The 12,867-nt window shown below is 40.3% G+C and overlaps 1 protein-coding gene across 2 annotated transcripts; it reads left to right on the top strand.

The window, feature by feature from the left end:
* The first annotated feature begins 518 nt into the window (after window positions 1-518).
* GGACT (gamma-glutamylamine cyclotransferase) lies at window positions 519-12,434 on the top strand. Of its 2 annotated transcripts, none has more exons than XM_015828010.2 (2): window positions 519-624; window positions 11,514-12,434. In XM_015828010.2, exon 2 carries the CDS (start codon window positions 11,531-11,533, stop codon window positions 12,002-12,004), a length of 474 nt encoding a protein of 157 aa, XP_015683496.1. In that variant the 5' UTR covers window positions 519-624; window positions 11,514-11,530; the 3' UTR covers window positions 12,005-12,434. The 2 variants fall into 2 exon arrangements, with proteins under 2 accessions (XP_015683496.1, XP_015683490.1); XM_015828004.1 differs by lacking the exon at window positions 519-624 and adding an exon at window positions 7,804-7,828.
* Window positions 12,435-12,867: the final 433 nt, after the last annotated feature.

Below are 12,867 nucleotides of genomic sequence, written 5' to 3'. Positions count from 1 at the left end.
AGGTCATCGAGTCCAACCCCCTGCCCAGGCAGGAACCCTACACCATTTCAGACAAACGGCTGTCCAGTCTCTTCTTAAAAACTTCCAGTGTTGGAGCATTCACCACTTCTGGAGGCAGGTTGTTCCATTGGTTAATTGTTCTAACTGTCAGGAAGTTTCTCCTTAGTTCTAAGTTGCTTCTCTCCTTGATTAGTTTCCACCCGTTGCTTCTTGTCCTTCCTTCAGGCGCTTTGGAAAATAGCTTGACTCCCTCTTCTTTGTGGCAGCCCCTGAGATATTGGAACACTGCTATCATGTCCCCCCTCGTCCTTCTCTTCATTAAACTAGACATACCCAATTCTAGCAACCGTTCCTTATATGTTTTAGCCTCCAGTCCCCTAATCAACTTTGTTGCTCTTCTCTGTACTCTTTCTAGAGTCTCAGCATCTTTTTTACATCGTGGTGACCAAAACTGGATGCAGTATTCCAAGTGCGGCCTTACTAAGGCATTGTAAAGTGGTATGTTAGCCCAGTGCTGAAGTGGAACACGCTGCTTGCAACTTCAGTGTGGAAGGAATGCCATTTATACACTCCTGTGCCTGACTCATGTTTCAAGCAGGAGTTTGCATCCATTCTTAAAAACAGGTATTGGAGTGTTTTGGTTCATGGAAGACTATGAACATATCACCGGAATGCTACAGATCACCAGTCACTTGGGAATTCAGACAGGAGGAGGATGTCATTTGATTCTAGAATTTTGTGAGATTCAGCGTGCCTTGTGTACCTTTCAGATGCATATGTTTAAAAATGATTTCATACCTTCCTAAAGTTTCTTCGGGGACTTCTTGACCTTTAAAAAGACAGCTGCACGTAAACAGTGGTCCTGTTTCAAATGAAATTCAAATAACTGAATCCTTAATCTGTCTGCGAAGTAAAATACAAAGCATTCTCACAGGTATTGTTCCATAGTGGTAATGCTGTTTGTTTTCACAAACCAGGATTTCATAGTTTCGTAGTGGACAACCGCTGAGAGAAGGCTCTAACCTTTTGATTTCAAAGGAGCTGTGGTTTCCACTGGTGCCTCCTTGGCTAATGTAAGAAAGGTGTTTTGCCATAAACGCTTCTGAGATATTTGGTAAGGTTGGGCAGCGGCCGGGCCAAGCAGGAAGCCCGTTGTCTGCCTCTAAAGAAAATAGCAAGTTACAAAATGAAAGCATCAAAGAACCAACAGGATGCGGTCCCAGGAGTCTCTCCTGGCATGTGGGTCCTTCTTGAAAGTTAGCACTGAGTGAAGAGTGACCTTAAAACTCGCTTTATTCAAACAGACTGGGCTCAGGTTTAAAGTTCAAGGCATTTTGTTTTTTCACCTGTTTCCTACAGTTTTCAGGAACTTCTAAAGAATTAATATGTAACTATATCTGGTCACTGAGCCAACAGTGAACACACTTTTTTTCTTCTTCCAGAGAAAGTAGTTACTGAAGTAAAAAAAAAAGATAGAAAAATAGGATACTGTGTTGCAATACAGTAAAAATGGGTGAGTTAGGATCTTCATAGAGCCATCAGTACTTCATCTTCTGCCCAACGGATCTAGGGATTTCCTATGCATCTCATATGGGACATACTTTTAAAATTTAAATAATTTCTCTTTGATTACTTGGTTTAAACAAAAAAAATAGGACAGAGAGATGCTGATATTTCTGCTTTGTCTGGCTGCAGCCGCAGGGCACATATACAGGTATTCCTAGACTATGACCACAATCGATACGGTCATACGTTGCACCCACATCACCAGCTTCAATTTTACAATGCTTTTTAGGTGGCAGTTAAGCAAATCTGCAGTCATTAAGTGAACATCTCGGCGAGATGGGCAGCAAACAAATTTAATAAATAATAATAATAGTAAGTGCAAACCCATTCTTCCAAATGAGCATTATTTTTTTCAGAAATAAAAAAAATCCAGAAATTGGTTTTTTAAAAAAATAATAATAATAAACCACAGTTATATGACCGGTACAAGTGGTCATAAATGGGAACCAGTCACCAAGTTCCAGAAATGCAGTGGGGGGGGAGGGAGTTGGCAGGACATACGTACTTTATGAGCTATAAAGTGCTCATTTATAAGCGACCAGCCAATCCCTGGATAATCTTATAAAACAGAATAACAAAATCATATGAAAGTATGTCCATTTCAGCTTTTATCTTATGAAAGACAGTTTATCACAGTGATGGCGAACCTTTTAGAGACCAAGTGCCCAAAAACTGGCCCCGCCCCCACTCCACCCCCTGCTCCGCCCCCAACCTGTCCCCCACCTTGCCTGCCCGCAGGGCCACTCACCGCCTCCAGGGCCCACCGCAGATTGCCCAGGCAGCCCAGCAGCGCCATGGCGGCCACGCCCTCTGCCCATGCCCCGCAGCATCAACTGTGCGGGATGGGGCGTGAGGGTAGAGTCTTGTTTACGCTGCCTGGCTGCCATGTCCTTGCCTGCACTGCTCCATGTGGGCCACACTCGGGGGCGACTCTCCTCCAGGGGGGCTGCTGGTGAGAGGGTCGTGGGGGGAGGCAAGGCTGGGGCAACGGCACGTGTGCCCACAGAGAGGGCTCCGAGTGCCGCCTCTGGCACGCGTGCCATAGATTCACCACCACTAGCTTATCACATCAACTTTCTAGCTCTTGGTTATTGATGGTTGTTTTTTTTTAACTTTTGCTGGACATGGTGTGATGTATTTGGTTTGGCTGAGTGAGGAAATAGAGGCAGAGAACAAAAAAATCTGAGACTTCCTTTTTGCTAATATATTGCTCTTCGTTTGATATAAGCAAAATTTTAAAAACTACAATCCAAAATATTGTGCCAATATGCTTGCTAGAAAGTCTTGTATTATATTGCAAATTATCATTTTTATGCTTGCAATATTATTAAATATCTACAGTACGCTCGCCTGATTGACAGATCAGTCAAGTTTAAATCTGAGGTTTCTTCTGGGGATGAATAAATGTAGATTTACATCAGTCTTTTAAGTCCTTTGGATTTAAGTTAGTTCACTCTGCTTGATTCCCAAATAATGGCAGAAAAATGTGGAAAATGTAACACTGCAGTGATTCGGTAACAGCTATTATGCTAAACACGGGCATTTCCTAGCACTGCATTACATTCTTGCAAAACAAGAAACAAAATCCAGGAGAAACCAAACAATGAGTGGACAGCTTGTCCTCCAGTGTCTCTGGCAGGATTCAGTGACAGCTCATTCCCCCATTAGTGCCTTATAGCATCTCTTAGAGCAGTGTTTCTCAACCTTGACAATTTTAAGGCATGTGGACTTCAACTCCCAGAATTCCACAGCCAGCATTGCTGGCTGTGGAATTCTGGGAGTTGAAGTCCACATGCCTTAAAATTGTCAAGGTTGAGAAACACTGTCTTAGAGTCTAGCTTTTGCATCAAATCAACAGACTTTCTATCACTTCAGGGATGGTTCCGGGATGTTATATTAGTTCCCTCACTAATGGTGTATTTATAAATAAATTAGCTGCAATTTTTAATAAAAAGTTTTAATAAAAGAAAAAATAATAAAAGCAAAAACATGCTCTGCTGTTGACTAGTTACAGCTGCTATTAATACGCTTCTAATACTCTTACGAGGAATTACTGAATTAGCAGCTTGAAATAAAATGCATCCTAACAGGTCTGAATGAATGATCCTAGTTAAGGTTTTTCAATTATTTTAATTTGTTCCCCCCCTCCACCCCAATGTACTCCATTTCATTTTTTTTTATCACTGTTACTTTTCCTTCCTCAGGTAAATAAGCCTTACCAGCAGTTGGATAGGCTGTCAGTTGTAATTAAAAGAAATTACTTGAAAAAAATGACACACAGATTTCACTCATTTTCCCAGGATATTAAACTTTAATGGCTGAAGTACGAATATTTCATGACAGAATCTTTGTCAATAAGTTGTTTTGTCCTGAAGTATATTGTGAGGCCTAATTTCTGACTAGTCAGAACTAGTTAAATACTGTAGTTGCCAACTTTTTTCTTTAGAATACAAATTAGGACACATCTATCTCTGCTGTTACATATTTTATTTATCCTGTCCAGGTTTTTTTTTTAACTATCATTGTATAAAATTAAGCACCAGCTATTGTTATTTCCTCTTGCCACAAGATGAATAATTAGCCTTTCAATAGAGGTGAAATGATTGTTTTATTTATTTAATTTTATTTATTCTATTTCTATAACTATCCTTTCAGCCAAGTAACTCTAGGCCAGGGGTAGGCAACCTCGGCTCTTTTATGACTCATGGACTTCAACTCCCAGAATTCCTGAGCCAGCTATGCTGACTCACGAATTCTGGGAGTTGAAGTCCATGAGTCATAAAAGAGCCGAGATTGCCTACCCCTGCTCTAGGCAGTGTACCATTCTAAAACTATAAAACAGTTAAAACAATAAAGCATCCCCCCCCAAAAAAACCAATCACAATCCTGGAGCAATAGAAAAATTAGCATCCACATTTGTGTACATTGATCTGGTTAACAACAACAGCATGGTATCCTTTTGCACAAAAAGATACAATTGCAAGCAATTTGGTCACCTGGATTTTTTTTTCTAATAGCTGAAATTGTGATTGCAGGATATAGCAATGACGGGGGGGGGGGGGGAATCTGTTTTAAACAATGCCTGCAGATTAGCCCAAGGAACAGGAGGCAGAAGGTTGCTTGGGATGGGAAGCACCAGGATCCCCTGCTTTGCTCCATGCAAAAGAGAAAGAAGGCAGAAGAAGCTCCAGATGCCACACTTCTTCTCCCCACCCACCACCACTACCCAGAATCAGCAGTAGCCGTGGGGAAAAAAAACATGAGCTGGTTGGTTTTCCATTGAAGGGAAAATAGAATATGATTATTGCTTTTTCTGCATTCAAGCCAAAGCTAAACCACCAAAGAGGACAAGAGCTGGTCCTGAAACAACCAAAATCATGCACACATAAAGCTACGGGATTGTTACCAGTACTTGCATGTAATTCTCCATTAATTAAACACCACCTGGAAGATGCTGCCTGAACATCTAAGCCAGGGGTGTCAAACTGCCAGCCCGCGGGCCAGACGCGTCACATAGAAGCCACGCCCACCCCATTGCCGGCAATGGCAAAACTGGCCCGATACATTGCGCGACGTCATGTGACGTCACGAGTTTGACATGCCTGATCTAAGCTAAACAGTGCAATTAAAATGTGACATATATTTCAGCACTTGATTTCCTATTGTGGTGTTTCATTTTTTATATATTTTTGTTTTGATTTGTGGAGGGCAATAAAATGAGTATCTGTGGCATAAAATCCAAATCAGAATTCTGGTGTGAAATCACATCTGTGAGAGAAACCAATATTCTGTGAAGTCACTTAAAACAATATTTGACCAGCAGTTGACCGTGAAATTCCAATTATTTAAATCATAATTTAACTGTGTTTTAAAGTAGAGTTAAATGACTCCCACTCAAACTCTAACAAGAAAACCCCGACAACAGCAGTCCTAAACTACCCTCTGAGAGCCAGTTTGGTGTAGCGGTTATGGTACCAGAATAGAAACCAGGAGATCATGAGTTCCTTTAGCCACAAAGCCAGCTGGGGGATCTTGGACCATCACATTCTCTCAGCTATGGGCAAACCGTTTCCAAAAATATTGCCAAGACAAACACCCAGGCACTCAATGAGAACCCATGAACAACCTGAAGTCATGCCCATATTGAGTCTTCTGGCCTCTTACAGCTAGATGTTTCCTGGTCACTTCATTTCTCTTTTGATGCCTCAATGAGACAGCAGCAAGAACAAAGTATCTATCACGTCCCCTTTTTTCTTAAGCTCTGGCATACTTCACAAAGTGGTATCCTGCTTCTGCTATCCCAGGACACCAGTCTGATTGTGAACATTTCAAGAATGGAAGAGGAGAAGGTGCTGAGCATTGTGGTTATGTGTACAACCCAGGGTTATTCATCTTGTATGCTTGGTCTCAGAATTCAAAGCAACTAGGGCAGGGTTAGGCAACCTTGGCTCTTTTATGACTTGTGGACTTCAATTCCCAGAATTCCTGAGCCAGCCATGCTGGCTCAGGAATTCTGGGAGTTGAAGTCCACGAGTCATAAAAGAGCCAAGGTTGCCTACCCCTGAACTAGGGAATGGGAAGGCTGAGCAGGTAGCTGAAGGATTTTTGGTCTTATTTTGGTCTTATTTTAAGTTTTAATTTCCTGACTGGCTATTTACTTCTATAAAATAGATTGCCAATAATTGCAATCTAAAAGGGAAACTATATTTCCATATTTTAAGCAAGGCCTTGGAGACTTTTTTGCCTCTTGGAATCAGTTCTGTAACAGAATAACCAGGGCTTCATTTCTTTATGATACATGAAGATGAAGCTTTCTTCTGCTTTTTGGGGGGAGGAAAAAAAAACCCTTTCATGTTCCCAATGAAGAAATTGCATAATGTAAACAGATATGAAGATTTGCAAACAGATATGAAGATTTCAATGTACATTTTTAATTCCTTTTTTTATACTTGCTCTGGCAAATGACCTCTTGATTGTGAACAATTTGTTTTACAATTCTCCCATTTAGAATTCAAAGTGAACAGGAGTCCCCAGTGGGAATTGATTGCACATATAACTCTGATTCTTTTTCAATCCTCAGTGGGCAAAATTTCTTCCTGAAGGGTCTGCATTTCTTAATCAAATCACTATCTGGAAAATAATGATATTTTTTGTTCCAAAACAAAAACAACCCTCATTAAATTCTTATCTTTGTAAAAGAATATAACACCCCTGAACTATTTCATGAGAGAAAAAATAAGAAAGTTAAATGTAAATAAGCTAAATGTTTATGAAACAGACCAAATCATTATAATGTCTTGAAAAGAAGGCATCATCATTATATTGCCTTGGTTTTCAACTAGTGAGACTATCACTAGAATATCACTAGAACTAAAGGGAATATCCCTCTGTTAATGACTTCATGGCTAAGATAGAAGTTGAACTAGGTAACAGGTTGACACTTTCATACTCTGCTAGAAACTTCCAGACTCTTTTATGAGATGAAATTTGAGGGGGGGGGGAAACAGAATGAATAAAAACGTTGAATGTAGGTTGAGAAGACCCTGATCAAAGGCAGTTGCTATAATGTGGTCTTCTATGCTGTTTGCTACTCTGGCTTTGTCATTGTCAACTTGGGCCTACATCAGTGGTAGGATTCAGCCAGTTCGCACCACTTCAGCAGAATTGGTAGCTAATTTTTTGTTGCCCAGGCCCAGAATGGACTTCCGGAAGCAGCATCCACACAGAGAAGCGGTTGTTCACATATTTGAGTCCCACCACTGGCCTACATTAATAACCACTGTATTCTAAAGTCTTACATAGCATAAATTTTCATATGTTTTCCTAAGGATTTCTGGGAATTATAGCTTGAAAGGCATAATTATAGCTTGAAAGGAGGGCCTTCTCGGTGGGAGCTCCCACCCTTTGGAACGAACTACCCCCAGAGATCAGGGTGATCCCGGATCTCCCTTCCTTCCGCTGCGCCCTCAAGACATGGCTATTTCAGCTAGCAGGGCTGGCCTAAGGGGTAATTTTTAGCTGGGTTTTAAAATAATTTTTAAAATAACAAAGGCCAATTTAATATTTCCTTTTAATTATGTTTTTAATGATAGTATTTTGTACTTTTGTATTTGTTTTTATTAGGCTGTTAGCCGCCCTGAGTCCGCAAGGAGAAGGGCGGGGTAAAAATACAATAAATAATAATAATAATAATAAGAAGAAGAATTCATTAAACGGAGCCAAAAAAATTATGTTTTAGCCTAAGGGTACATCCAGGACTAAGGTAATCTCCATGTCTATCAATATGCATAGTTACAAAAATTAATCTCCCACAGGTACATGGCCGTAAACTGGCATATGTATATAAACACCTTCCCAAGATATGCATAACCTTCTCCATGCTGTTAACTGACACCCACCGTAAGTGCATACATGTGCAAACCAAGTTTTTTTATTAGGAAGCTCCACAGACTCAGGCTGGATTTTTTTTTCCTAAAAATATTGTTCTGGGTTTGGTTGGTTGTTCATTTTGCTTGGTTCATTTGTTTCATTTGCCACTTATAAGCATTTTGGATCATTAGAAGGCCAATTTTAGTTCAGACAATTGCAATACACAACACATGTTCTAACAAATGAATGAGAGAGAAAAAAAGGATTTGGAAGAAGTGTAATTAAGCTCAGGTTCAGGTGCACTGTCCACCATTTAAAGCAGGGCTACCCAATCTTGGCAACTTTTAAGTCCTGTGGACTTCAATTGGCAGAATTCCCCAGCCAGCCAGGCTTAACCATATTGGCTTGGGAATTCTAGGAGTTGAAATCCACAAGTCTTAAAGTTGCCAAGGTTGGACACCACTGTTTCAAAGTATCTCCATTACCTTTTACTGCCCTACTAGCATCCAGATGGTTGAATACAATTATTATAGTTATCACCGCCATCTGGGCTAATGGGATGGGTTATAGTCTAACATATTTAGAGGACACTAGTCTGAGAGAGGCTATTCTGCACCTGATAATTAGAGATTACATTGTTGTGCTAGAAAAGCAGATACGGTCTTTCCTGGGCAATTTTTGGCAGAGCAAAATCCTGAAAGCATCAGATATATTGAGCTTTAGTTAAACAAAACCACTGGAGAGAAAGGGGGATATTACTGGATCTTGTGACTTTAATAAATATAAGGGCTTTTCCTTTTTGTGTTAGAAAAGCTGCTTTGAACGTGGGATATAATATACCCACAGAGAAGATGAAAGTCAACCCCTGTTTCTGTTAGTGGCATTTTCTTCTCTTTGAAAAACAATATGGCTTGTTAAATTCACTGACAAATAATCTCAGTGGCTGAACTAGGTTCAGCATTGCTCAAAACACATTTTGCATTCTTTACTTGAAGTATTGTTATTTCACCATTCAGTCATGTCTGACTCTTGGCGACTTGATAGGCAAGTGCTCTCTATGCTTAGAAGTATTAGAAAACTTGTTTCACTAATGGATGAGAATGCACCTCAAGAGGCCACCAGATGTTACATCCCTTAACCTTCTGTATGTGAAAAGTATATGGAGCCCTGTTATTCCATGCATTTTCTTGTGTAGAGAAAGACAGCTAACCCACGTGTCTATCTTCCCCTTCATCCTTCAATACTGAAAAGATAAATGACCCCAAATGGCTAGAGGACTGAAGATTTCATATGACTTGCAACCTCTGAACAAACTGTTTACAGACGTAAATTATGTCTGGAGGATTACAATCAGATAATTTACTTTTTTAGATTTATTTTTAAATTCCATCTTTATTATTTTTATAAATAAGGTGGCGAACATACATACTACTCCTTCCTCCTATTTTTCCCACAAGAAATACACATTCCCTGTAATGTGAGTTGGGATGAGACCAACTGGCCCAAAGTCATCTAATTGGCTTTCATCCCTAAGGTGGAAATTGAACTCACAGTCTCCTGTTTTCTAGCCTGGTGCCTATTAGACCAAACTGACTCACTATTTATTATAACTGTTAAGTAGACCTTTATTTTAAAAAAGCATGAAAAGCTCTTATATCTCAATTTCTTTTGTTATTTTTCTTTTTTCTTTTTAATTTCTTGTTCTGTTTTTTTCCTTTGTTCTGTTTAATTATGTAAAGGCAAAGTTATGATTCTGCAGACATAAGTTCTTCAAATTGTCCTGATCTTTGCTGAGATGTCAATATTCTTTTGATGAATATTTGTAGAGACTAGGAATTTAAAGATCTTTAATAACTGTTTGTAATAAGTGGTTTCTTTGGAGGAATGTGCTAAACCAGTGGTGGCGAATCTATGGCACGTGTGCCAGACGCGGCATTCGGAGCCCTTTCTGTGGGCACATGCACCGTTGCACCAGCCCTGCCTCCTCCCACGACCCCCTCCTCACCAGCAGGTTACTCTCCTCCTCCCCGGAGGAGAGTAACCCTTGAGCGCGGCCCACGCTAAGCATGCAGCCAAGGACATGGTAGCCGGGCAGTGGGAACAAAACTCCGCCCTTGTGCCCCGTTGCGTGCAGATAATGCTGCGGGGCATGGGCAGAGGGCATGGCCGCCATGGTGTGGCTGGGTTGCCTGGGTGATCTGTGGCAGGCCGTGGAGGTGGTGGGTGGCCCAGTAGGCAGGGCGGAGCAGAGACGGGTGGGGAGCGGTTTTGGGCACTCGGTCTCTAAAAGTTCGCCATCACTGTGCTAAACCATTCTTAACTGGGCACCTGATTGCAGGGAGAGAGAAGTGATCTTTATTAGCTCAGATTGTAGGTACATAAAGCACTGGAATCACATACATGACTGCTTAACCCAATTCATAAGACTTTTTTGGACAGTTGCAGGACCCACTAGAACCGTGGTGGTGAACCTATGGCACACGTGCCACAGGTGGCATGCAGAGCCCTCTCTCTGGGCATGAGCGCCGTCGCCCCAGTCCTAGGCCTTCAGCTGGGTTTTATAAAACCTTTTCGCTTTAGGTCTCCGCTGCCGTATGCAAAAAAAAAAAAAAAGGTTCAATCAATTTCAACTTCTCGCAGGAAAAAAAAGATCTTGCAAAGTTGGAATTGATTGATTGAACTTTTTAGTCCCACCCAGTCTGCCGTTACCACCGCAGCCACACCCACCCAATGGGCCATGCCCCCAATTGGCCACACCCAGCCAATGGGCCACACCCACCCGGCACCTGACGATGCAGAAGTGGGTTTGGGGTTGCAGTTTGGGCACTCAGTCTCTAAAAGGTTCGCCATCCCTGGGTTATATGCTCCTAAGCTCATACATAGTCAACTCCATATCAAATATATAAACAAACATGAAATTATTGATACCTAAAAAAAAGTGTCTTTTGGAAGAACTTTAAACAAGTTCTGTACACTTTGCATGTTTTCATTTTTACCCAAACACTGCATCAATACATGACTATATAGTCTTTAACACTATATATAATTTTCTGATCTGTTCTACCATTCTGTAGAAAGAAGGATGCAAGAAGCTCTATGGGGTAGCCCATATGCCGCCGTGTGAAAAAAAAAAGATCAATCAATTTCAACTTATCACGGGGAAAAAAAAGATCTCGCAAAGTTGGAACTGATTGATTGAACTTTTTAGTCCCACCCAGCCTGCCGTTACCACTTAACCCACACCCACCCAATGGCCACGCCCACCCAATGGGCCATGCCCACCCGGCACCCGACGATACATAAGTGGGTTTTGGGTTGCAGTTTGGGCATTCGGTCTCTAAAAGGTTCCCCATCATTGCACTAGAACATTATAGACAAACTTATTACAACTAGGAAGTCGTCTACTATCCACAACAATAATCAGCTACTCATTACTTTCACTGTAGTGAAAAGCTTTTGCAAATTTGAACACAAATGTGAGAAATAGCAGTTTATACTTTTGTCTTGTTTTAAACAAGTGTATTTACTGCTGACAGAGATTTAAATGCAAAAATTAATGTTTTCTTGCTTTCTTTCAGTCCCCTCAGTTGGAAGAATGGTCCGGGTGTTCGTCTATGGAACACTAAAGAAAGGCCAGCCAAACTACCCACACATGATAAATGGGGTTCATGGGACATCCCAATTCCAGGGCAGAGGACTTACAGTGGAGAAATACCCACTAGTGATTGCAGGCAAATACAATATTCCTTATTTGCTGAATAATCCGGGGAACGGGCATCGTGTCACTGGAGAAATATATTTTGTTGATGATCAGATGTTGCAATTCCTTGATGAATTTGAAGGATGCCCAAACATGTATCAGCGTACTCCAGCAAAAGTTGAGGTACTTGAGTGGGAAAATAAAAGTAGCACAGCTGAAGGAATATCACCAATTAAAAACATTCTGGAATGTTATGTGTATAGTACTACTACTTATCAGCCAGAATGGATGCATCTCCCTTACTATGATAACTATGATTCTTTTGGAAAGCATAATCTTTCCTACGTCTTACGAGAAAGCAGAGAATAAAAGTGGAAAATCAAACAATGCTTCCAGCTATGAACACCCTAACCCAGGTGTTGAAGAACATCTTTACTATTTTATACTGAAATGCAGTCCTAATTTACCTCTTCTGAATATAATTGAACTTGGTTTTAAACTTCATCTAGAAGAGTATTTGTGGGTGTGTGCAAGTAAAACTTCCATACCAGCCAAAAATGGACCAAGGGAGAATGGGAGAATCCACTGAACAACAGAGAGATGCCTTCAGAATCCAACCATCTGCTTTCCAATGACTTCCAAATGAACAGGATGATGAAAGAATCATATGAACGCCAGCACTCATGAAACGAAGCATTTGTCTTGCTAAGGTTAAACGGGAATTTAAATATTTCAATTATGTTAGAATACTACCAGTATTCAGGTAGTCATATCACCTCCCACAATGTGGAATGAATGAATGAATGGGGGGAGAGCATGAATGGAAGAGGAGGCAAAAGTGATAATACATTTTCATTTCTACTCAGCTATTGATTTTAGTATATATAAATTGCCTCCTAATGTCTTCTTCAGCTATTTAAAACTGTATTACTTATTGTTGATTGAAAGTTCTGAATCATCAATATTTTGCATTTTTACCATCAATGCATAAGATTTTTATATAAATGATATACCCGTTTCTTTTTTGTCACTGACTTCTTGCAATATATAATTTTCATACATCATGCTGGTTTTCTTAATATGAACCTTCTTAAAATTATTAATTGTATAGTACCAATTAAAAACTGACAAAATTCTTATATTACTACTGGTTTCAAATAATAAGGTAATATGTTCAAAATTTTCAGAATTCATGGATTTTGATATTGTAAAAAATCACTATTCTAGAGTTA

The sequence above is a fragment of the Protobothrops mucrosquamatus genome, unplaced genomic scaffold (genome assembly GCF_001527695.2).
Source record: "Protobothrops mucrosquamatus isolate PMUCROS unplaced genomic scaffold, P.Mucros_1.0 scaffold_218, whole genome shotgun sequence".
Taxonomy (NCBI): Eukaryota; Metazoa; Chordata; class Lepidosauria; order Squamata; family Viperidae; genus Protobothrops; species Protobothrops mucrosquamatus.
This window is presented reverse-complemented; position numbering and strand designations above follow the sequence as displayed.

Bases quoted from the DNA above. Each gene is read 5' to 3' on its own strand.
- GGACT (XM_015828010.2), top strand. From the start codon at position 11,531: ATGGTCCGGGTGTTCGTCTATGGAACACTAAAGAAAGGCCAGCCAAAC.